General features: G+C 29.1%; 1 protein-coding gene across 1 annotated transcript; it reads right to left on the reverse strand.

The window, feature by feature from the left end:
- Positions 1-24,461: 24,461 nt before the first annotated feature.
- On the reverse strand, positions 24,462-26,003 carry LOC127135626 (DEAD-box ATP-dependent RNA helicase 31). The gene is made up of 4 exons (XM_051062289.1): positions 25,909-26,003; positions 25,518-25,733; positions 25,120-25,302; positions 24,462-24,878 (listed from the first exon to the last, which is right to left on the reverse strand). The coding sequence occupies exons 1-4, from the start codon at positions 25,993-25,995 to the stop codon at positions 24,651-24,653; spliced, it is 714 nt and encodes a 237-aa protein (XP_050918246.1). The 5' UTR covers positions 25,996-26,003; the 3' UTR covers positions 24,462-24,650.
- Positions 26,004-27,929: the final 1,926 nt, after the last annotated feature.

Below are 27,929 nucleotides of genomic sequence, written 5' to 3' on the forward strand. Positions count from 1 at the left end.
AATTGCACAATTTTTTTATCTCATAGGCATTGATTAGCTAGAACACATAAACTCAGGACTAAAATTTTGCTACCTTTTAGCATTAGTTTGGCTAGATATTTATAAATATTAGTTTTAATTTTGTTAGGAATATTTGATAAGATAATTAGTAACAGAATATATACTATAACATGTATAATACTAAATCCAAAACAAATTTTCAACTAATTATATGGCATAGAATTTAGCTACAAACTAGCATCTATAATTTTCGTAGTCAATCACATATTTTCTTGTAGTGATCCATTGATCAATGTTATTTTAACGAAAACATAAAAAATCTAAAAGAAAAAAAAATAGAGAGTTATGTTTTGTTGTTGCTTTGTGAAAATGATCTTTATATTTTGTGTTAATGTATAATGATGTTGTAAATTGTATGAAATTATATAAATTAACCATAAATTATAAATTAATTTTTTTTCATACAAAAGAGATAGATATCACAAATTAACAAATCATGAATAAAAATTTGGCATGTCATTTTTATTCAGTTTCAATAAACCATACAATTATATACAATACTAGTGAAAAATGAGAGTTATACTCGTGCATATGGAGCTCCCATAGCATCACTTACAAACAAAGAATATAAACAAGGGGATGGTTGCTAAAAAATTCCTAAACAACGTATAGCATTTTCTTCATACTTTGCCAAAAGATTTGCGCATTGGTTGCCTTCTATATAATTATGGATTAATGAAACTCTCTAATCTCTAGATATGAGTTCTTTGATAGCCTTTATAATATGAATACAATTGCTAGCTTGAAATGTCATGTCTTGAATCTTAGAGAGAACTGTTGTACAATCTGATCTACAACTCACATATCTGAAACCCATGTTCCAAGCAACGACTAATCTATTATTTATGGCTAACAGTTCAACTTCTAAACTATCGACAAAACTAATAGGTCCACTAAACCCTATATCCATGATCTATTATAATCTCTATTTAAACCTCCATAACATGTCCTTCCTAGATTACCATAAGAACTCCCATCAACATTGAGGGCCACATGATGCTCGGAAGGTTGAAACCAACGAACCAAATGCATCACATAAGTTTGATCATGATTTATTAAAATAAAAACAAAAATTTGAAGGCCTATCATTTTTTGTCTGGTTGTATATTAAAAAAAATAGGAGAGCATATTAACATATTTAACAACTTAGAACCCAAATTAATGAAATATCAAATATTTTTTTAATTTAACTAAATTTGTTTAAAATGTTTCATGTATCAAAGTGATATGTTAGAAATGACGACGTTTTAGGTAAAGTGATCCCTTGACTTATCAAAGTTAATATCACCATGTAGAATCCTAATCTCAAATCTCAATGTTCATACTAACCACTATTTTAAATTTTTATGGAAATGTTATAATTTATATTAATTTATTCATTTTCCAAAAAAACAAAAATAATATTAGTCATTTCATTTAGTGTTAGCAGTAAAGAGAATACGACAAATAAAATAAAAGTTTGACATTGGTACGATTAATATTTAGGTTAAAACAATTGTTATTTTAAATGGAATACTCCAACACTATAACAAAATAAAATATTTAATTGAGAAAGGAAGAAATGAAGAATAGTAAAAGAGAAATGAAGAGAAGAAGGAAAATAAAAGTTATTTTAAATGGAAGACTCCAAGACTATAACAAAATAAAATATTTAATTGAGAAATGAAGAAATGAAAAATAGTAAAAGAGAAATGAAGAGAATAAGGAAAATAAAAGATTGTCATTAATTTGATTAATATTTAATTATGATAACAAAATAAAATATAAAATTAATTTGAATAAAACACTTACCATATTAAATAAGAGGATTTAATAATACTTTAAGTATGAAATGGAAATTCTTGAAAATGAGAGAAAGTGAAGTTAATCTTGAATTTTACTTCAATGAAATATCACAATAAAATAAGTCACGACGATCTATTATATAAATGAATGTTACGGTTTGTGTTTTAAAATTTGAATATTGATGAGATATGGATTAACTAATCATCATAAATATAACCTAGAATTAGATTTGATTTTTAAAATCACAAAAGGTAGAATATTTTGAAAAAATATATTACTAAGTGCCATAAATATAGTTTAGATTGATAGAATGAAAATATCTAATATTTAAAAAATAATTGCTGAAAATATAACTGCTTCCTTTAATACATTTATTGTCATTAAGTCAATTGCACATTTTTTTTATCTCATAGGCATTGATTAGCTAGAACACATAAACTCAGGACTAAAATTTTGCTACCTTTTAGCATTAGTTTGGCTAGATATTTATAAATATTAGTTATAATTTTGTTAGGAATATTTGATAAGATAATTAGTAACAGAATATATACTATAACATGTATGATACTAAATCCAAAACAAATTTTCAACTAATTATATGGCATAGAATTTAGCTACAAACTAGCATCTATAATTTTCGTAGTCAATCACATATTTTCTTGTAGTGATCCATTGATTAATGTTATTTTAACGAAAACATAAAAAATCTAAAAGAAAAAAAAATAGAGAGTTATGTTTTGTTGTTGCTTTGTCAAAATGATCTTTATATTTTGTGTTAATGTATAATGATGTTGTAAATTGTATGAACTTATATAAATTAACCATAAATTATAAATTAATTTTTTTTCATACAAAAGATTTGGCATGTCATTTTTATTCAGTTTCAATAAACCATACAATTATATACAATACTAGTGAAAAATGAGAGTTATACTCGTGCATATGGAGCTCCCATAGCATCACTTACAAACAAAGAATATAAACAAGGGGATGGTTGCTAAAAAATTCCTAAACAAAGTATAGCATTTTCTTCATACTTTGCCAAAATATTTGCGCATTGGTTGCCTTCTATATAAGTATGGATGAATGAAACTCTCTAATCTCTAGAGATGAGTTCTTTGATAGCTTTTGTAATATGAATACAATTGCAAGCTTGAAATGTCAAGTCTTGAATCATAGAGAGAACTGTTGTACAATCTGATCTACAACTCACATCTCTGAAACCCATGTTCCAAGCAACGACTAATCTATTATTTATGGCTAACAGTTCAACTTCTAAACTATTGACAAAACTAATAGGCCCACTAAACCATATATCCATGATCTGTTATAATCTCTATTTAAACCTCCATAACCTGTCCTTCCCAGATTTCCATAAGAACTCCCATTAACATTGAGTGCCACTTGATGCTCGGAAGGTTGAAACCAACGAACCAAATGCATCACTTAAGTTTGATCATGATTTATTAAAATAAAAACAAAAATTTGAAGACATGGCATTTTTTGTGTGGTTGTATATTAAAAAAAATAGGAGAGCATATTAACATATTTGACAACTTAGAACCCAAATTAATGAAATATCAAATATATTTTTTAATTTAACTGAATTTGTTTAAAATGTTTCATGTATCAAAGTGATAGGTTAGAAATGACGGTGTTTTAGGTAAAGTGATCCAGTGACTTATCAAAGTTAATATCACCATGTAGAATCCAAATCTCAAATCTCAATGTTCATACTAACCACTATTTTAAATTTTTATGAAAATGTTATAATTTATGTTAATTTATTCATTTTCAAAACAAACAAAAATAATATTAGTCGTTTCATTTAGTGTTAGCAGTAAAGAGAAGACGACAAATAAAATAAGAGTTTGACATTGGTACGATTGATATTAAGGTTAAAACTATTGTTATTTTAAATGGAATACTCCAACACTATAACAAAATAAAATATTTAATTGAGAAATGAAGAAATGAAGAATAGTAAAAGAGAAATGAAGAGAAGAAGGAAAATAAAAGTTATTTTAAATGGAAGACTCCAAGACTATAACAAAATAAAATATTTAATTGAGAAATGAAGAAATGAAAAATAGTAAAAGAGAAATCAAGAGAAGAAGGAAAATAAAAGTTTGACATTCATTTGACTAATATTTAATTATGATAACAAAATAAAATATAAAATTAATTTGAATAAAACACATACCATATTAAACAAGAGGATTTAATAATACTTTAACTATGAAATGGAAATTCTTGAAAATGAGAGAAAGTTAAGTTAATCTTGAATTTTACATCAATAAAATGAGTCACGGCGATCTATTATATAAATGAATGTTATGTTTTGTGTTTTTAAATTTGAATATTTATGAGATATGCATTAACTAATCATCATAAATATAACTTAGATTTAGATTTGATTTGTAAAATCACGGAAGGTGGAATATTTAGAAAAAATTTATTACTAAGTGCCATAAATATAGTTTAGATTGATAGAATGAAAATATCTAATATTTATAAAATAATTGTGGAAAATATAACTGCTTCCTTTTAAGCATTTATTGTCATTAACTCAATTGCACATTTTAGTATCATATTGTATCATTCTCATAGGCATTAATTAGCTAGAACACATAAACTCAGGACTAAAATTTTGCTACCTTTTAGCATTAGTTTAGCTAGATATTTATAAATATTAGTTGAAATTTTGTTAGGAAAATTTGATAAGATAATTAGTAAAAGAATATATACTATAACATGTATCATACTCAATCCAAAACAAATTTTCAACTAATTATATAACATAGAATTTAGCTACAAACTAGCATCTATAATTGTCGTACTCAATCACATATTTTCTTGTAGTGATTCATTGATGTAACACCCACATATAATATATGTCTAGAATACATATTATACATAGTGTAAAACTGGTACTGAAATACATAAGCGCCTAGAAGCACATCATACATATACAATACATGCCCAAAATAACATAATATGGCATAAATGTACATAAGAGTGCCCAAAATAAAACTACTGATCTAGATCATTAGACAATGATCTCAAAAAAAATATCTACACAGCGGAAGAAAAGCCACCAGTCCTCAGGTAAGCAAGACATCACTCTATCTTGCCCTTACCCTTATCCTGCTCAGAACCACCTGAAAAAAATAATCAACAACATGGGGTGAGATAATAATCTCAGTGGGTTCCCTATCTTATGGGTCCACTCGGCTCTACAGGGTTTTCTAATCAATATTCAGCTCATATCCAACTCAAGTCAACAAGGGAACAAAGACTTGAGCGATGGGGAAACTAACTCGCAATTGTATGGCAACATGCATCTGAGTTCTCATAACTCAACCACGATCATTATTCAGATCACGACGCATCAATTCCCGAACGGACTTACGTCTAAGCCAGGCCCGGTTCATGCATGCTCGTATGATTCGACTTTCACGGTGGATATCGGGTCCTCTATGAGGCTTAATCCCCAGTTCAAGCGACCGTCACCCGTATGGGACTCTAACCCACCTAGGGTATCTTTCACCGTATGGGACTCTAACCCACATAGGTGTCCACCTTTCCCCCATGTCCGCCATGGTTGGGGCTCAAACCCAATTGAGGCTCGAATCATTGGTCCCACATCCCAATGCTTATTCATCTAAGCATACCAACGGAGATGTGTACCACCACAGAAAAACAAACATTCTGAATACATGATCGGTTCCATAATCATTGGTTCCATGAACCATAACAAAATTCCTCAATCATAGGTGACTTCATTCACCACATTACATAAATAATAACATGGCATGTTCCATACAATGCGTCTCATACACATAACTCACATATGTTCCATAACCTAGATTATCCTTCTAAGTTATTAATCATATTATACTACTAGATTTCCTCACTCTCCTTTGTAAGGTTTTTAATCATGTTATTTCACAATCAAACATATAAACCATGTTTAATTTTCATCTTAATAAAATTCATGGCATTTATAAATCACATCATATTTTATAACATGGAATAATAATAATAGCCATTTACGTTATCTTTCTAACGCATCCGGCCGTGTTCAAAACGGAGGTATAATACTCAATTAATTCATCAATCTATCTTAATCAAGATTTAGGTTAATATTTATTCATTGCATAAGCATTCAACAACAACCTCTCTAGCCTAGTGGTAAGGCATGTATAATTTCAAGGAGGTCCTAGGTTCGAACCCCACTGGTGACAAATTCTGCACAGATATAAAATTAAATTCTGTTTCAGTGTTAACCGGTTAACCATTAGCAAATTCATCTTATAGCATGGATATTCATGATTTATCTAACATTCTACAACCCTAATTTTTTTCTAGAAAACTAAAGTTTCTAACTAGAACCCACCTCAAGAAATTGAAGATGAGGATGAAGATGATGGTGTTGGTTCCAAGCTTTCCTTCTTCTTCTTCTTCTCCACAAGCCTTGATTTCCTTCTTTCTCTCTTGAGTTTTTCTCTTTCTTTCTATTCTTTCCTTTCTCTCTTTTTTTATCCTTTCTGATACATAGAAAAGAAAATGGCAAGTGGTAGGTAGTATAAGACACAAACATGTGGTGGTGAGTGGGTCAAGGTTACTAACAAGTGGCCATGCTTATTTTGTGTGGTTAGGAAGTGGTGGAGTGGTAGTAACAAATATCTCAAGTGGCACTAACTTGTAATATTTGTTTTACCGGAGCTATTGACCCATTACTAGTGTTACCAGAATGTCCCAATTAATAAAAGTTCAATTCCAAATAATATTAATTAAGTCAACCTGAACTCACTATTTGCTCTATTTATCCCAATTGACAACTTTTAGAGCACATAGGAACTCAGTTGATCTCAATTAATAGGAGTTTAGGCATTTAAGGAAATACGGGGTATTACAATTGATCAATGTTATTTTAACGAAAACAAAAAAAAATCTAAAAGAAAAAAAAATAGAGAGTTATGTTTTGTTGTTGCTTTGTGAAAATGATCTTTATATTTATTGTTAATGCATAATTATGTTGTAAATTGTGTGAATTTATATAAATTAACCATAAATTTTAAAAAAAAATTTCCATACAAAAGAGATAGATATCACAAAATAACAAATCATGAATAAAAATTTGGCATGTCATTTTGATTCCGGTTAACACGCACATTTTCATTGCTTTCCACTTCTCAAAACACCATTTTCCTCTGTAACTCCATTTCCAATCAAACCCACACTCCTTCTTCCAACATAGCAAATCATATTATCATACCAATCACAAAACACATATTCATGAAAATCGTAACTCCATTTCCAATCAAACCCACACTCCTTCTTCCAACATAGCAAATCATATTATCATACCAATCACAAAACACATATTCATGAAAATCAACAGGAGCAAGAACATATTCATCTTATAGCATGGATATTCATGATTTATCTAACATTCTACAACCCTAATTTTTTTCTAGAAAACTAAAGTTTCTAACTAGAACCCACCTCAAGAAATTTAAGAGGAGAAGTTGTGGAAGATGAGATGAGGATGAAGATGATGGTGTTGGTTCCAAGCTTTCCTTCTTCTTCTTCTTCTCCACAAGCCTTGATTTCCTTCTTTCTCTCTTGAGTTTTTCTCTTTCTTTCTATTCTTTCCTTTCTCTCTTTTTTTATCCTTTCTGATACATAGAAAAGAAAATGGCAAGTGGTAGGTAGTATAAGACACAAACATGTGGTGGTGAGTGGGTCAAGGTTACTAACAAGTGGCCATGCTTATTTTGTGTGGTTAGGAAGTGGTGGAGTGGTAGTAACAAATATCTCAAGTGGCACTAACTTGTAATATTTGTTTTACCGGAGCTATTGACCCATTACTAGTGTTACCAGAATGTCCCAATTAATAAAAGTTCAATTCCAAATAATATTAATTAAGTCAACCTGAACTCACTATTTGCTCTATTTATCCCAATTGACAACTTTTAGAGCACATAGGAACTCAGTTGATCTCAATTAATAGGAGTTTAGGCATTTAAGGAAATACGGGGTATTACAATTGATCAATGTTATTTTAACGAAAACAAAAAAAAATCTAAAAGAAAAAAAAATAGAGAGTTATGTTTTGTTGTTGCTTTGTGAAAATGATCTTTATATTTATTGTTAATGCATAATTATGTTGTAAATTGTGTGAATTTATATAAATTAACCATAAATTTTAAAAAAAAATTTCCATACAAAAGAGATAGATATCACAAAATAACAAATCATGAATAAAAATTTGGCATGTCATTTTGATTCAGTTTTATTAAACCATACAATTATATACAATACTAGTGAAAAATGAGAGTTATACTCGTGCATATGGGGTTCCCATAGCATCACTTACAAACAAAGAATATAAACAAGGGGATGATTGCTCAAAAATTCCTAAACAAAGTATAGCATTTGCTTCATACTTTGCCATAAAATTTGTACATGGGTTACCTTCTCTATAACTATGGATTAATGAAACTCTCTAATCTCTAGATATGAGTACTTTGATAGCCTTTGTAATATGAATACAATTGCAAGCTTGAAATGTCAACTATTGAATCATAGAGAGAATTGTTTTACAATCCGATCTACAACTCACATCTCTGAAACCCAAGTTCCAAGCAACGACTAATCTATTATTTATGGCTAACAGTTCAACTTCTAAACTATCGGCAAAACTAACAGGTCCACTAAACCCTTTATCCATGATCCTTTATAATCTCTATTTAAACCTCCATAACCTGTCCTTCCAAGATTTCCATAAGAACTCCCATCAACGTTGAGTGCCACTTGATTCTCGGAAGGTTGAAACCAACGAACCAAATGCATCACTTAAGTTAAATCATGATTTATTAAAATAAAAACAAAAATTTGAAGGCCTACCATTTTTTGTCTGGTTGTATATTAAAAAAAATAGGAGAGCATATTAACATATTTGACAACTTAGAACCCAAATTAATGAAATATCATTTTTTTTTAATTTAACTAAATTTGTTTAAAATGTTTCATGTATCAAAATGATAGGTTAGAAAGAACGATGTTTTAGGTAAAGTGATCCAATGACTTATCAAAGTTAATATCATCATATAGAATCCTAATCTCAAATCTCAAAGTTCATACTAACCACTATTTTAAATTTTTATTGAAATGTTATAATTTATATTAATTTATTCATTTTCAAAACGAACAAAAATAATATTAGTCATTTCATTTAGTGTTAGCAGTAAAGAGAATACGACAAATAAAATAAAAGTTTGACATTGGTACGATTAATATTTAGGTTAAAACAATTGTCATTTTAAATGGTATATTCCAACACTATAACAAAATAAAATATTTAATTGAGAAATGAAGAATAGTAAAAGGGAAATGAAGAGAAGAAGGAAAATAAAAGTTATTTTAAATGGAAGAATCCAACACTATAACAAAATAAAATATTTAATTGAGAAATGAAGAAATGAAAAATAGTAAAAGAGAAATGAAGAGAAGAAGGAAAATAAAAATTTGACATTCATTTTATTAATATTTAATTATGATAACAAAATAAAATATAAAATTAATTTGAATAAAACACTTACCATATTAAACAAGAGGATTTAGTAATACTTTAACTATGAAATGGAAATTCTTGAAAATGAGAGAAAGTTAAGTTAATCTTGAATTTTACATCTATAAAATATCACAATAAAATAAGTCACGGTGATCTATTATATAAATGAATGTTATGTTTTGTGTTTTTAAATTTGAATATTTATGAGATATGCATTAACTAATCATCATAAATATAACCTAGATTTAGATTTGATTTGTAAAATCACGGAAGGTGGAATATTTAGAAAAAATTTATTACTAAGTGCCATAAATATAGTTTAGATTGATAGAATGAAAATATCTAATCTTTAAAAAATAATTGTGGAAAATATAACTGCTTCCTTTTAAGCATTTATTGTCATTAACTCAATTGCACATTTTAGTATCATATTGTATCACTCTCATAGGCATTAATTAGCTAGAACACATAAACTCAGGACTAAAATTTTGCTACCTTTTAGCATTAGTTTAGCTAGATATTTATAAATATTAGTTGAAATTTTGTTAGGAAAATTTGATAAGATAATTAGTAAAAGAATATATACTATAACATGTATCATACTAAATCCAAAACAAATTTTCAACTAATTATATAGCATAGAATTTAGCTACAAACTAGCATCTATAATTGTCGTAGTCAATCACATATTTTCTTGTAGTGATCCATTGATCAATGTTATTTTAACGAAAACAAAAAAAAAATCTAAAAGAAAAATAAATAGAGAGTTATGTTTTGTTCTTGCTTTGTGAAAATGATCTTTATATTTAATGTTAATGTATAATTATGTTGTAAATTGTGTGAATTTATATAAATTAACCATAAATTTTAAAAAAAAAATTTCATACAAAAGAGATAGATATCACAAAATAACAAATCATGAATAAAAATTTGGCATGTCATTTTGATTCTGTTTTATTAAACCATAAAATTATATACAATACTAGTGAAAAATGAGAGTTATACTCGTGCATATGGAGTTCCCATAGCATCACTTACAAACAAAGAATATAAACAAGGGGATGATTGCTAAAAAATTCCTAAACAAAGTATAGCATTTGCTTCATACTTTGCCATAAAATTTGCACATTGGTTACCTTCTCTATAAGTATGGATTAATGAAACTCTCTAATCTTTAGATATGAGTACTTTGATAGCCTTTGTAATATGAATACAATTGGAAGCTTGAAATGTCAACTATTGAATCATAGAGAGAATTGTTTTACAATCTTATCTACAACTCACATCTCTAAAACCCAAGTTCCAAGCAACGACTAATCTATTATTTATGGCTAACAGTTCAACTTCTAAACTATCGGCAAAACTAACAGGTCCACTAAATCCTTTATCCATGATCCGTTATAATCTCTATTTAAACCTCCATAACATGTCCTTCCCAGATTTCCATAAGAACTCCAATCAACATTGAGTGCCACTTGATGCTCGGAAGGTTGAAACCAACGAACCAAATGCATCACTTAAGTTTGATCATGATTTATTAAAATAAAAACAAAAATTTGAAGGCCTACCATTTTTTGTCTGGTTGTATATTAAAAAAAATAGGAGAGCATATTAACATATTTGACAACTTAGAACCCAAATTAATGAAATATCAATTTTTTTTTTAATTTAACTAAATTTGTTTAAAATGTTTCATGTATCAAAATGATAGGTTGGAAAGGACGATGTTTTAGGTAAAGTGATCCAGTGACTTATCAAAGTTAATATCATCATGTAGAATCCTAACCTCAAATCTCAAAGTTCATACTAACCACTATTTTAAATTTTTATGGAAATGTTATAATTTATATTAATTTATTCATTTTCAAAACAATCAAAAATAATATTAGTCATTTCATTTAGTGTTAGCAATAAAGAGAATACGACAAATAAAATAAAAGTTTGACATTGGTACGATTAATATTTAGGTTAAAACAATTGTCATTTTAAATGGTATACTCCAACACTATAACAAAATAAAATATTTAATTGAGAAATGAAGAATAGTAAAAGAGAAATGAAGAGAAGAAGGAAAATAAAAGTTATTTTAAATGGAAGACTCCAAGACTATAACAAAATAAAATATTTAATTGAGAAATGAAGAAATGAAAAATAGTAAAAGAGAAATGAAGAGAATAAGGAAAATAAAAGATTGTCATTCATTTGATTAATATTTAATTATGATAACAAAATAAAATATAAAATTAATTTGAATAAAACACTTACCATATTAAATAAGAGGATTTAATAATACTTTAAGTATGAAATGGAAATTCTTGAAAATGAGAGAAAGTGAAGTTAATCTTGAATTTTAATTCAATGAAATATCACAATAAAATAAGTCACGACGATCTATTATATAAATGAATGTTACGGTTTGTGTTTTAAAATTTGAATATTGATGAGATATGGATTAACTAATCATCATAAATATAACCTAGAATTAGATTTGATTTGTAAAGGTGGAATATTTTGAAAAAATATATTACTAAGTGCCATAAATATAGTTTAGATTGATAGAATGAAAATATCTAATATTTAAATTAACCATAAATTGTGTTAATGTATAATGATGTTGTAAATTGTATGAAATTATATAAATTAACCATAAATTATAAATTAATTTTTTTAAATATAGTTTAGATTGTGTTAATGTATAATGATGTTGTAAATTGTATGAAATTATATAAATTAACCATAAATTATAAATTAATTTTTTTTCATACAAAAGAGATAGATATCACAAATTAACAAATCATGAATAAAAATTTGGCATGTCATTTTTATTCAGTTTCAATAAACCATACAATTATATACAATACTAGTGAAAAATGAGAGTTATACTCGTGCATATGGAGCTCCCATAGCATCACTTACAAACAAAGAATATAAACAAGGGGATGGTTGCTAAAAAATTCCTAAACAAAGTATAGCATTTTCTTCATACTTTGCCAAAAGATTTGCGCATTGGTTGCCTTCTATATAAGTATGGATTAATGAAACTCTCTAATCTCTAGATATGAGTTCTTTGATAGCCTTTATAATATGAATACAATTGCAAGCTTGAAATGTCATGTCTTGAATCTTAGAGAGAACTGTTGTACAATCTGATCTACAACTCACATATCTGAAACCCATGTTCCAAGCAACGACTAATCTATTATTTATGGCTAACAGTTCAACTTCTAAACTATCGGCAAAACTAATAGGTCCACTAAACCCTATATCCATGATCTATTATAATCTCTATTTAAACCTCCATAACATGTCCTTCCTAGATTACCATAAGAACTCCCATCAACATTGAGGGCCACATGATGCTCGGAAGGTTGAAACCAACGAACCAAATGCATCACTTAAGTTTGATCATGATTTATTAAAATAAAAACAAAAATTTGAAGGCCTATCATTTTTTGTCTGGTTGTATATTAAAAAAAATAGGAGAGCATATTAACATATTTAACAACTTAGAACCCAAATTAATGAAATATCAAATATTTTTTTAATTTAACTAAATTTGTTTAAAATGTTTCATGTATCAAAGTGATATGTTAGAAATGACGACGTTTTAGGTAAAGTGATCCCTTGACTTATCAAAGTTAATATCACCATGTAGAATCCTAATCTCAAATCTCAATGTTCATACTAACCACTATTTTAAATTTTTATGGAAATGTTATAATTTATATTAATTTATTCATTTTCCAAAAAAACAAAAATAATATTAGTCATTTCATTTAGTGTTAGCAGTAAAGAGAATACGACAAATAAAATAAAAGTTTGACATTGGTACGATTAATATTTAGGTTAAAACAATTGTTATTTTAAATGGAATACTCCAACACTATAACAAAATAAAATATTTAATTGAGAAATGAAGAAATGAAGAATAGTAAAAGAGAAATGAAGAGAAGAAGGAAAATAAAAGTTATTTTAAATGGAAGACTCCAAGACTATAACAAAATAAAATATTTAATTGAGAAATGAAGAAATGAAAAATATTAAAAGAGAAATGAAGAGAATAAGGAAAATAAAAGATTGTCATTCATTTGATTAATATTTAATTATGATAACAAAATAAAATATAAAATTAATTTGAATAAAACACTTACCATATTAAATAAGAGGATTTAATAATACTTTAAGTATGAAATGGAAATTCTTGAAAATGAGAGAAAGTGAAGTTAATCTTGAATTTTACTTCAATGAAATATCACAATAAAATAAGTCACGACGATCTATTATATAAATGAATGTTACGGTTTGTGTTTTAAAATTTGAATATTGATGAGATATGGATTAACTAATCATCATAAATATAACCTAGAATTAGATTTGATTTGTAAAATCACAGAAGATAGAATATTTTGAAAAAATATATTACTAAGTGCCATAAATATAGTTTAGATTGATAGAATGAAAATATCTAATATTTAAAAAATAATTGCTGAAAATATAACTGCTTCCTTTAATACATTTATTGTCATTAAGTCAATTGCACATTTTTTTTATCTCATAGGCATTGATTAGCTAGAACACATAAACTCAGGACTAAAATTTTGCTACCTTTTAGCATTAGTTTGGCTAGATATTTATAAATATTAGTTATAATTTTGTTAGGAATATTTGATAAGATAATTAGTAACAGAATATATACTATAACATGTATGATACTAAATCCAAAACAAATTTTCAACTAATTATATGGCATAGAATTTAGCTACAAACTAGCATCTATAATTTTCGTAGTCAATCACATATTTTCTTGTAGTGATCCATTGATCAATGTTATTTTAACGAAAACATAAAAAATCTAAAAGAAAAAAAAATAGAGAGTTATGTTTTGTTGTTGCTTTGTGAAAATGATATTTATATTTTGTGTTAATGTATAATGATGTTGTAAATTGTATGAAATTATATAAATTAACCATAAATTATAAATTAATTTTTTTTCATACAAAAGAGATAGATATCACAAAATAACAAATCATGAATAAAAATTTGGCATGTCATTTTTATTCAGTTTCAATAAACCATACAATTATATACAATACTAGTGAAAAATGAGAGTTATACTCGTGCATATGGAGCTCTCACAGCATCACTTACAAACAAAGAATATAAACAAGGGGATGGTTGCTAAAAAATTCCTAAACAAAGTATAGCATTTTCTTCATACTTTGCCAAAATATTTGCGCATTGGTTGCCTTCTATATAAGTATGGATTAATGAAACTCTCTAATCTCTAGAGATGAGTTCTTTGATAGCCTTTGTAATATGAATACAATTGCAAGCTTGAAATGTCAAGTCTTGAATCATAGAGAGAACTGTTGTACAATCTGATCTACAACTCACATCTCTGAAACCCATGTTCCAAGCAACGACTAATCTATTATTTATGGCTAACAGTTCAACTTCTAAACTATTGACAAAACTAATAGGCCCACTAAACCATATATCCATGATCTGTTATAATCTCTATTTAAACCTCCATAACATGTCCTTCCCAGATTTCCATAAGAACTCCCATCAACATTGAGTGCCACTTGATGCTCGGAAGGTTGAAACCAATGAACCAAATGTATCACTTAAGTTTGATCATGATTTATTAAAATAAAAACAAAAATTTGAAGACCTAGCATTTTTTGTCTGGTTGTATATTAAAAAAAATAGGAGAGCATATTAACATATTTGACAACTTAGAACCCAAATTAATGAAATATCAAATATATTTTTTAATTTAACTAAATTTGTTTAAAATGTTTCATGTATCAAAGTGATAGGTTAGAAATGACGATGTTTTAGGTAAAGTGATCCAGTGACTTATCAAAGTTAATATCACCATGTAGAATCCTAATCTCAAATCTCAATGTTCATACTAACCACTATTTTAAATTTTTATGAAAATGTTATAATTTATGTTAATTTATTCATTTTCAAAACAAACAAAAATAATATTAGTCGTTTCATTTAGTGTTAGCAGTAAAGAGAAGACGACAAATAAAATAAGAGTTTGACATTGGTACGATTAATATTAAGTTAAAACAATTGTTATTTTAAATGGAATACTCCAACACTATAACAAAATAAAATATTTAATTGAGAAATGAAGAAATGAAGAATAGTAAAAGAGAAATGAAGAGAAGAAGGAAAATAAAAGTTATTTTAAATGGAAGACTCCAAGACTATAACAAAATAAAATATTTAATTGAGAAATGAAGAAATGAAAAATAGTAAAAGAGAAATCAAGAGAAGAAGGAAAATAAAAGTTTGACATTCATTTGACTAATATTTAATTATGATAACAAAATAAAATATAAAATTAATTTGAATAAAACACTTACCATATTAAACAAGAGGATTTAATAATACTTTAACTATGAAATGAAAATTCTTGAAAATGAGAGAAAGTGAAGTTAATCTTGAATTTTACTTCAATGAAATATCACAATAAAATAAGTCACAGTGATCTATTATATAAATGAATGTTATGGTTTGTGTTTTTAAATTTGAATATTTATGAGATTTGCATTATCTAATCATCATAAATATAACCTAGATTTAGATTTGACCTGTAAAATCACGGAAGGTGGAATATTTAGAAAAAAATATATTACTAAGTGCCATAAATATAGTTTAGATTGATAGAATGAAAATATCTAATATTTAAAAATAATTGCTGAAAATATAACTGCTTCCTTTAATACATTTATTGTCATTAAGTCAATTGCACATTTTTTTATCATATTGTAACATTCTCATAGGCATTGATTAGCTAGAACACATTAACTCAGGCATGGGTCATGAACTCAGTTATGGAGGTAGCACTTCATTGCAAACACAAGACTACGCGGATTTGTCTGAATATCTTAGGGAATCTCCTGCAGGTGGTGGTGATTTTCTTGGACCCTCAAATCCTCAAACACTTGGGGTGAATCATCAACATGGGTTAGGGTCACGCGTTCGGGTAGCTAGGGAATGTGGTACCGGAGATCGGTTAGGTCATCCTGGTCAATGACATTAGTCTTTTTGGTATTCGTATCTAAACACATATTAGTATTAATATAAATTGGTTTGATTTCGACTTTAAAATAAAATGTACATTATTTTTCAAAAAAAATTACACAACACACATAGATATCAGATCAATTGGCGCCTCTTGTTAAACCTAACACATAGGCGCCAATTCAATTGACAGCACTAGATGCATAAGTCAATCCAATTGGCGTCATCTCTTTAACTTAGAGAGAATATGCCAATTCATCTGGCACCAATTCTTCAAAGTGGGTTATTTTGGGAAACTATCTAAAATCTGGGACCAATTCTTTGTTAAAATGCTAAAATTAATAAAAGATAGTTTTGATTTATTTTAACTAAAGTTAGTAGCAAATCGCTAAAAATAAATGGTATTCGATTTTCCATTTAATTTATACCATCTTTTCATGATCTTCTATTTCCATTACATTTTTAAAAACCCTATAAATATCACTACCATCTTGAAGCGGGTTCGAGTCTCATGGAGAATTTGATATCCACACGAAAGTCTAATCATACGATCATGCGTCCCCTAGATGCAGGTCCGATCGGGGATCAATGTTTCATGAATCTGAATAGTGATTTATTGAATTATGAGAACTCAAGTGACATGTTGCCATACAATGTGAATACCCCTTAAATACTTAAGTCTTAGTTATGTTGTATGAGTGATACACAAGTAACGAAAGATGAGGACTTGATCTAGGAATCAATTAGAAACCCTGTAGAATATAGTAGAGCCATAGGGTATGGGAACTCATTGAGATTATTATTTTACCCCATTATTATTGTTTTCAGAAATTATTTGTAGGTTTAGTGCAAGAGAAGTTGTCTGTTGACATTTTGGAGATTTTGAATAATCGTGATCTTCCACTGTGTATTGTGTGTAATGAAGATATTGCACAAATATTTAGATTTTTTCGACATTATTATATGTCATGTGTCGTACTTTGTATTTCACTTTATGAACATGTATATAATGATATCGTTAGGTACTTGTGTTGTATCAATACCAAATTAATATCTCGTATAATGCATTTTTTAGATATATATTATACGGGATAGTACAGAACCAAACTACCGTGAGAGTCGTTAGTCATCTAAAACTTACCATGATAGCCACTTAGAATCTCAACACGGCTCCCTCATCGCAACCCACCCAGTTAACCACAATATTCAATATATATATATATATATATATATATATATATATATATATATATATATATATATATATATATATATATATATATATATATATATATATATATTATTTGTTTTCAAAAATATTGATTTTGAATATTTGAAATTTAGCAATATTATTTTTATTTTGATGGAAAAAAATTAATAGTACGTCAAAATGAAGAAAAAAAAAGTTAAATGCTAGGATTGTATTTTCTAGCTTTAGTAAAAAACATCATTAAGAATTAAGTATATTAGAATGCTAAAATGGTAAAAAGTACTTGTTTCTTAAAATGCTAAATTTAATAAAAGATAATTTTGATGTAATTTTAACTAAAGTTAGTATCAAATCGATAAAAATAAAAGGTATTCAATTTTCCATTTTATTTATACCATCTTTTCATGACCTTCTATTTCCATTGCATTTAAAAAACCCTATAAATATCACTACCAAAAAGTGGATGGTAACAATTATACAATTTGAATTATTCTTTTTATCTACGCATGGCAGAGAGGTATGTTTCTCAACTCTTTTTTTTAAAACTATTAATCATTAAGCAAGTGGATAACACCGTCTAACTTGTCTTTGTAATTTGTATGATATGGATTCGCCACTTCATCTATTTCTATTCTTAAGAAATATGTAGTTTCTTACAGCAATTTTTTGAAGTTTATATATCTTAAGGTTAACATGTTTCATCAATATATTGCTCATACCCCAACCCAATTACAAACAACCACGAACACGATTACCGTTCCATAAAATCTTACTACAAATCTCACTAAAAAAAATCGGTAGACGATTTGAACCAATCATAATAACAACAACTCCTTTTAAAAGAAGATAAAAAATCTAACCACCACCATGATATATGAATTGATCTAATTGCTATATCTGTAGGATTCTCAAACGCATCATTAAAAATGATTTGATTATGCGTCCACCAAATAGCCCAACTAGTTGTAAGCCAAATGATACAAGCAGTAGACTTTGAACTGACTTTGAAAAGCTTTAAGAACCAAACCGACATGTGATCGCAAATATTATCTCCTTCACATCAATCAATTTCCACACAATCCGAAATCTTCCTCCAAACCATACAAGTTATCAAACAAGAGCAAAAGAGATGGACATTATCTTCTAGTGCATTAAAGCAAAACACACATACCATATCATGCATGCAGAGTTAAGATTATTCTCCTAGCCGCAAAATTCGAACTTGTCGGAAGTCTATCCAAAAGCAATCTCCAACCAAAAATCCGTGCTTTTAATGGAATTTTCATTTGTCATAGTAAATCAAAAACAACCTTGACATTAATCTCCAAATACGACACTGCACTTGCAATCGACACCGCGATGTAACAAAATTTAACTGTGAAAAGCTTTGATTCAGAGCAAATAGTTAAGTTTGATTGTTTTAGATTTTTTTTTAATCTAATCTTGATTTTTTCGTTTTCAAATGCTTTTATATATTTATATCTATTACTAAATGTTTAAGTAGTTTTTTAATCAATAATGTCTCAACAAATTTTATATGACACTTTGTTATGATTTTGATTTTATGAAAATAAAATCAATTATAATAATTTATTTTGTTTTCTAAATCACTAAAAACGTTGTAATTTATTTTCAAAAGGCTTAATTTAATCTTCTTTTTTTTTCTTTTCATTTTTTACCTACTATTCATTTCTTCCGTCAAAATAAAAATTATATTTCTAAATTTAAAATATTTAAAATCAATATTTTTTAAACAAAAATCATAAATAATTACAATCAATATTTTAAAATATTACAATAAATATCTTCGACAAATGAGGAGTCCCACGCAGGAACGAAGAGTATCAGAAGCAGTTTCGGTAGCCTCACGAGAAGACTTACCATCCTCCTGCAATGTATCCCAAGGGAAGTGGGTGAAACATGTGAATCAGAGGGGATCGAAGCAACAAAGATGGAAAGTAATTAATCCAAAGATAGGTTTTCCTAATTAGAAAAATTCCAATGTGTCAAAGGGGTACCCCCATGTCCCTCAAAACTATAGGAAAAAAATCCTATGACACAAACTCAATGGAGGCGTCATCATAAGAAAAAGAAGGTTGAACGTGAAGCCTTTGGATCGAATAATCTAAAGCAACCATTCACAAGGAAGATTAGTTTGTATACCTCTAGAGAAAAAGTCCCCTAATTATGGTCCTCAACTTAATGACGAAATGGTGGATGACAACTTCAACTCGAGATCTGAGGGCGATTTATGCTAGGAAAAAAACTCCTCGTGAAAAAAGTGAAGTTGATAGGATATAAACCCTCGCAATGCATGTCTATATTTTAATATTTTGATGCAACGTTTCCCGGGGTTAAACTCCTTGTAATTCTTTTTTACAGTTATATTTAGAACCAAAGAGGCGCCCTTATTTTATAAATCATCTTATCCCTCGGTTTTCTAGAAAACCGACATGAAATGTTGATTAGTATTCTATTTAATTAAATTGAGTCCAACTTTTACCTCATATTTTATATCTCAGTTTTTTCTAAAATCTGAGTTATAAACTCTAAACAATATTTTATTCTGACATCAGAAAGTTAAGTCTCATTCACTTTTCATTATTTCTCATTAACTTTTTGTGCCCTATCAAACAAAAGAAACACCATTCTTAGTCTTCTCCGTCTAATAAACTGAAACAACATTCTTCAACTTCTCCATCTAACAAACTGAAACACCGTTATTCATCTTCTATAAGTAGAACATTTGTATACGTATGATTAATGACCCAAATGAAGTAGAACATCATTTTAAAGAGAAAGGATTTTATGAAAAATTATTGGATTTGGACATCAAATGAAGAAGAAATACCGAAAATGTATCAGAGATTACTGCTACATAGGCTTTAAGCAATCAATCACATATGGAATATGAAGAATAATTTAATCTAATCAATGACATGGTTGGTGATGCTTTTAGGGTGAACGTGACTTATAATGAAATTCAAGATTTTGATGGGGAAGAACTGTTAAATGAGAAACCGGGAAAATTTTATCAGTTGTTGAAAGAAATAAAGAAACCCTTGTTTGAGGGTTCTTTGTACTATAAATTATCAATGTGTGTGAGATCACTGAACGCCAAATCTAATTGGATTGTTCCTGATCAGTGTTTGGAATTCTCAGAAAAGAGGTTGGCGTCAAAGTTGGGACACATTAGAAGTAACACATGAAGGCACGATAGAGGTAAAAAGATCCAAACTAAATACTTTATCACAAGATTATAAATTGTTTACAATGAAACCCGGTGAATCAATTATTGATTTGCATAACAAATCATTTGATAGCTATAAAAACATTTACAAATGATGATTTGAATCTCAAAGTCCTTATATCATCGACAAGGGCATGTCAACCAAAGGTGACGACAATATAGGAAACATGACATTAATGGCTTCACACCATTATGACGATGAAGACAATAAGGTTAGTTATTCCGTAATTAATGATATACCTTCATACAATGAATTACAAAATTTATTCCATGAATTACAAGATGAATTCTTGAATATTTCTAGAAAATATTCAAAATAAAATAAGCTAATTGTATCTCTTGAAAGTAAGGCTAATGACACTAATGTGGAATTAGAGAAGGTAAAAAAATTCTACACCTAATAAATGTCAAGAGCATGAATCCAAAATTGTTGAACTAAACCATGTTATAAAGAAATATGAAAAAGGTCAAATTGATTTAGAAGATGTGAAAATTAGATAAATATATTATAAAAATAAATGTGGGTTTGGATTTTATATTTTTGATAAACCAAACACAAGTAAAATCATCTTTGTTAAAGTTAGCACAAAATTCAACAATGTGGAATTAAAGAAGGTGCATGGTGTAATTCATCCTAAAAGTCCTTATGTTAGAAATCATTCCTATTTCTATAAAAGGATTCATGTTTTTAGACCTACGTGATTTTATTATAATAGAAAAGACCACACTCCTAGTGCTTGCTACATAAAAAAGTTATGGTATTCCTTATGGTGAGTATGTATAGGTAAGGAAGGGAACTAACCCAATAAGAACATATTATTAATTGTTTTTGTAGGTACTTGAAGATCATATGCTAATATTGTCAAATTAAGGTTGATTTTTCAACATACAACAAGAGCATATGGTATGGTAAAATTGAGGTTGGTTTTTCAAGATACATCAAATCATTGTGAAGAAGATAAGAACTTTTTCATCTGATATTATCAATAGCATAATGGGAGCTTGTTATGATCCTATCATTAAAACAATCACATATCTTGATGGAGGGTAATACATATATGCAAATTCAACGGATCCTTCTTCACATTCTCCTCCTTAACAACGTGAAGCTACTACACCAATAAACTAGATGGTTATAGATTTCATGGATCAAGGTTTTGATAGAATGGGTCTTCAATTTACTAGCTTGGGACAAGATATGGTTGGGATTTCATCAAGAAAGGATCGTTCAGAAGCTTTTCATAAGGGAGAAAGACATGATAACATGAACCAAGACTGAGGATTTGATTAGGATTTGAGATATTATATTTATTTTATTTTGCTTAAAACCTCTTTAGTATCTTTGTATTGGCTTAGGCTTATTTGGGTTGCTTTCCATATTATGCATGTTTGGCTGTTTATGCTTAAGTTTAATATATTTGATCTTTAGTATCTATGTTATGTTTCTATACCTTTATTCTTGAAATCCTTTCCACTTTTACCCGTTTTCCCTTCTTTTTGATAATATCAAAAGGGGAGAAGAATATATATATTCAATTCTATCTTTTGACTAAAACTAGAATTTTAGTGACCACACTAAAGGACAAGTAAATTTGATGGAATGACTTGTATTTTGATTTGTTTAAACTCTCGTAATCTAATCTGATTGATTATTAGCTGGTTCAATGTGTTTGACATTAGATATGATAGGAATGATCCTAATTCAATATTCCGTAAATGTGATTAAAGGGATTAAAACTTCTCGATACCAGAACTGATCCTTAAACTGAATTAACCGTTTCAATAAACTTGATACTGGTCGTGAATTAACAAACACGTACTTTTAGCATTTTAGCATTGTATAATCCTAACATTTAATTTAATCTTCATTTTTAACCTACTTTAATTTTCTTCCATCAAAATAAAATTATATTACTCAATTTAAAATATTCGAAATCAATATTTTGTTGAACAAAATTCACAAATAATTACGATCAATATCTTCCTAAGATTAAGACCTAGACTAGTTAATTGGTCTTCTCAAGTGTTTAATTGTTTGGTCATGGTCTCTTTTAACCAACATAATTTGTAGATTACACCATTAACAAGATACATCTTGAACGAGGAATTGCACAAGGATTAGAAGAAATCAAGACTAATTAATATTAGTATTACCTACGATGTTGTAGAAGCTTCTTGCCTTGGAACTAAAAGGTTTAGATAAGAGAGTTAATTAAATTTTATCAAAAGTGTTAATTTTTAGTCATTTAAAAATTTAAAATATATATATATATATATATATATATATATATATATATATATATATATATATATATATATATATATATATATATATATATATATATATATATATATATATTAGAATGGTTGATTTAAACGACTGTAATGATATGTAGGATAGTTTTATATTAAAAATAAATCAAAAAAAAAAGAATGATGCCACTATAAAAAAATAAAATAAATAAAAAGGTAAAAATATCATCACAATTGAAAAAGTTAATCTTTAGTGAAATCACATTTATATTTAATTAAAAAATAAATAAAAAATAAAAACACCGCTATAATATTAAAGAAATCACAAATTTGTTGGCATGAGATTCGAAATCAAGAACTTTGACCACAATTGCTTTATCCAACCATGATGATAATATGTAAACTACTTTTAATTAAAAAATAAAATAAAAATGGTGACGTCTGATTTTAGAAATGTCACCATCATCCTTCGTAGAACCGTGATAAAATGAGTGTCGTTGTATATTTTATTTGTAGTTGTGTCACAATCTCGTCGGCCCCCGTACCAAGAACCGTGTTTTATCTTCCCAGGCAAGCCTCGTTCTCAATTTGGCTATTGGACGTTGGGAATTTGAACATCACTGCTACCTCTAGCACTAGGCCAAATAAGGGAAAAGAGGGCGCTTTTTTTGGCCTATAACAGCGCTTTAAAGCGCCCTCTAATCTGGCGCTGGCATAGGTAAAGACAGCGCTTTTTTTCCTGGTGAAAGCGCTCTCTAAAGTGGCTCTTTAAGCCCTTTAAGGGTCACTTTAGAGGGCGCTTTTTAAAGAAAGCGCCCTCTAAAGTGGAAACTTTTAAGGGTTTAGAGGGCGCTTTTACTGGAAAGCGCCCTCTAAAGTGGAAACTTTTAAGGGTTTAGAGGACGCTTTTACTGGAAAGCGCCCTCTAAAGTGGAAATTTAAAGGGTTTAGAGGGCGCTTATTTTGGAAAGCGCCCTCTAAAGTGGGTGGTTATTTAATTTTTTTTTTTAAAAAGCGCTATATTTTTTTATTTATTTTAGACAACCTGTATATTGAAGCAGTACACCTAAAACTGTATATTCTTATCATTTTTCAACACACAAAATATTATAAAATAACAATGGGAATGACCAAAGCAAAAACATCAAAATATATTCTTATCATTTTTCAACACACAAAATATAAAACAATTCGAGGTATATGTTTTAAATCATAAACTAATGATTGAATATCTATTTTAGACAGTTTGCATCAGTGATTTACAGTACAAATTCATCTGGCACTGAAGTTTCTGCAGTACTTGTTAAATGATAATTCATCTAGAAGTACAAAATATACAGAAAAAATTACTATGATAGTTGAAATTTAGAAGTTTCAAGTCTTAAAATCAAACTATAAGTGGGGGCATTTCAATTCAAGAACATTTCTCTCTTTCACAAGACTGTTATCAGAAATTGAATGGAAACCTATTTGGAACGTAAACCAGAGATATTTTTAAGACCCATCTTGCCAAGGACAAGCTTAGGAATAGCTGGAGGGCTATCAAGCCCCATGCATCGACTGAACTCATTTGCAAGCTCCACTAACCTATACTTATCTTTCCCCACTTTCTTGTTAGAGTTGTAGTAACCAAGCCATGCCTGATATGCTGCTTCTTTATTTTTCATCTCCACATTGGATAGAGCCCTTTCCACCTGTTAACAATTTAAAATGTAAGTGCATCGTTGGAATCACAGTGAGTTTAATGAACTCGAGGTGGCATTGCAATTTTGCTAGAGCTTTAAAATTTAGCTTTTGCCAAAATCATGGTGACACACCGCGATCCTGCCAAACTCGTATCTAATCGTTGCTCCACATATTGGTTTGTTTGTCTAAAAACTAGCTAAAGTATTAGAAGAAAATCAATAATTGTCTCCCTTGTATATCCAAGTATACCTTTTTCTTAGTGTCAGGATCAACTGAAGGGACCGGAGCTTTCCCAATAGGTAAATCTTTTGCAGTAGCTAAAAAGAACTCTTCCCAAGGAGCTAGTAGCAGTATGCCCTGCCCTTCTTTTCCTCTTCGCCCCGTTCTACCTAGTCGATGTATATATTGTTCTCTATCAGCCGGTAGACCAACCTGTTCATTGTAGAAATGGAAGAAACATGACAATTTGAAATCAATAAAAGCGTTAAATAATTTGGCAAATCATAATCAAAAAGGCTTGCACTTTTAGCAGATGTATGTATTGAGTGTCCTTACGAGTATGCGTTAAACAGGACAGAAATTCATATGGACACGAGCATGCTGGTAATATAGTCACAAGTGAAACAAGGAAGGAGATCCAAATATACCTGTACAACAAGAGTAACATCTGGATAATCAACTCCACGTGCAGATACATCCGAAGTAACCAAGATGAGACCCTTTGACTTCCGGAATTCATCAGAAACTCTGGTTCTGTAACTTTGAGGCTTTCTTGAATGGATTTCTCTCACATTCAAGTTCAACTCCCCAAGGAGATCAGCAACAAGTCTTGTGACCATAGCGGTTGTGCAGAAAACAAGAACCTGATAAACCAATAGCTACATTACATATCCTCCAAATCCATGTAAACATGATTGTAAAAGTTAAACTTTGTTGTCAAATCACAGTTTACTAATCCAAAATACTAATCTAAACAATTCATAGTGAAAGGACAGAGAAAAAATTAAAATACAGTTGGTTGCAGATTAGAAAGCAAACCTTGTAGTCAACATCATCTGCAATGTGCTCCTTCAGAATAGCATAGAGTAAAGGGAAATGCTTGTCTAATGGTGCAACTAAATGCATTTGGCGGATCTGAAATGATCCAAAGCACCATAAATAAAGATCCAAAAAATATGTTATATGATGGTTGTATATGCATATACACATGTAAGTATCTAACAAGTTATTACTATCATGAAATTATAAACAATTACCTGTGAATGTGTATCCTCACTACCCTCCTGAACTGTATTAATATATTCAAAATCCCTTTTCATAGCAATATGGCAGACTTGGCGCACCTTCACAATCATACGAGAATAAGCCCAATGCGCATGTCTTTTATAAAGCATGAATCATCACAGCTAAAAAGGAAAGGAGTGAAAAGAAAGAAATACAAACCTCGTCGGGAATTGTTGCAGAAAACATAAGTGTCTGTCGTTGTTTAGGGATTGCAGCGAATATCTTCTCAATATCTTTGCGAAATCTCATGTCTAGTAAATGATCAGCTTCGTCGTAGATCTAACAGAGGTGGAAGGAGAACGCCTTAGAAGTAGCGAAAATCGTAGCAGTGAGAACCCTAACGTGAAAAAGAACGAAAATAACAGAGAGTGAAATAACAAAACGCGCAGTATGTTATAATTTTAATGTTTACTAAAGGGGACCTTAGAGGGCGCTTGTGGAAAAAAAGCGCCCTCTAAAGGGGGCCTAAGAGGGCGCTTATGAAAGCGCTCTCTAAGGCTTTCCAAAAGCGCTTTATAAACTGGAAATGCACATGGACTTATAGAGCGCTTTTTTAAAAGCGCCCTCTAAGGGTAACCTTAGAGGGCGCTTTCTAAAAAGCGCCCTGTATTGTTGTCCCTCTATCTCCTCCTTATTTTTTCGCTTCACCTTAGAGGGCGCTTTATTACAAAAGCGCCCTCTAAAGTGCGCTGTCTATTCCAGTTGTTCGCTCCTTATTTTTTCGCTTCACTTTAGAATGCGCTTTTGTAATAAAGCGCCCTCTAAGGTGCGCTGTCTATTCCAGTTTTTGGCGTAGTGTAGGGTGAACTTCGTTGTCATTTTTTTATAAGAATCTTACCCAACTGCACTTTATGTTAAAAGAACCAACGACGAATAACATCCACTACACCGACATGTAAGGCTTTTAAGGTTTGTAAGTGATATCAAATTCAAAGAGTTTGACGACTTATTTCTGCAATCTCCCTGCTAAGTAGAGTTTGAACAACATTTTCTTGATTGGATGATCGGTCATCATTATGACGTACTGTGTAAAAAGTAATACTTCGGGTTTTGGAGGTGAAAGAAATATATTTTTTTACCTTGCTTTTGGATGTTGAAATACCAAGACAATGAAGTAAATTTGTTTTTGGGATATATCATCTTCTTGCACTATAAGGGCTCCAAGGGCCTTTGCAAATGCAAATAGATAGTGAAAAAAGTCTTTATTGCCTTTGGTCTAGTCAAGACGCGAGGGAGAGAAAAAGACCTCTTTGAGCTTAGTAAATGCATATTTGCATTCAAGCATTACTAGAAGTTACTACAAGAAGTAGATACTATGACGCCGCCTTTACCACGGTCCTTCGAAGGACCCTGGTGATATATTAAATTCATGCGCCTATATATTTTTTTATTTGTTAATTAATTGTTGATAATTTATTACTATGATTTTCTAAAACAATCTGGTGATATCAATTGACGTTTCATAAATTCGACTCTCAGCGCTTTCTAATTTGTGATTTCTTCAGAATTTAGCACCGCCTTTCATATTTATTTAAACAAAGAAAGATATATCACTTTGATTATTTAAACAAAATGTTGTTATATCTTTTCTATCCTTTTTAAGTTTTTAATTACTTAAAATCTGACATTTTTTTACTAAAATATCTTTAATGTAAATATGATATCACCATGGTTGACTAAAAACACTGTTGTGATATATTTTTAATTGTTTTTTTATTTGCTTAAAACATGACGCTTTTTTATAAATTTCATCGTATATCACAACGATTTTGTAA

This window comes from Lathyrus oleraceus, chromosome 4, assembly GCF_024323335.1.
Source record: "Lathyrus oleraceus cultivar Zhongwan6 chromosome 4, CAAS_Psat_ZW6_1.0, whole genome shotgun sequence".
Classification (NCBI taxonomy): domain Eukaryota; kingdom Viridiplantae; phylum Streptophyta; class Magnoliopsida; order Fabales; family Fabaceae; genus Lathyrus; species Lathyrus oleraceus.

What these genes read in the sequence shown, in the direction of transcription:
- LOC127135626 (XM_051062289.1), bottom strand. Translation starts at nt 25,995, where the DNA reads ATGCATTTAGTTGCACCATTAGACAAGCATTTCCCTTTACTCTATGCT. An exon ending in CAGATGATGTTGACTACAAG is followed by an intron (nt 25,734 to 25,908) that starts GTTTGCTTTCTA and finishes TTGGTTTATCAG; the next exon opens with GTTCTTGTTTTCTGCACAAC. An exon ending in ATGTTACTCTTGTTGTACAG is followed by an intron (nt 25,303 to 25,517) that starts GTATATTTGGAT and finishes TACAATGAACAG; the next exon opens with GTTGGTCTACCGGCTGATAG.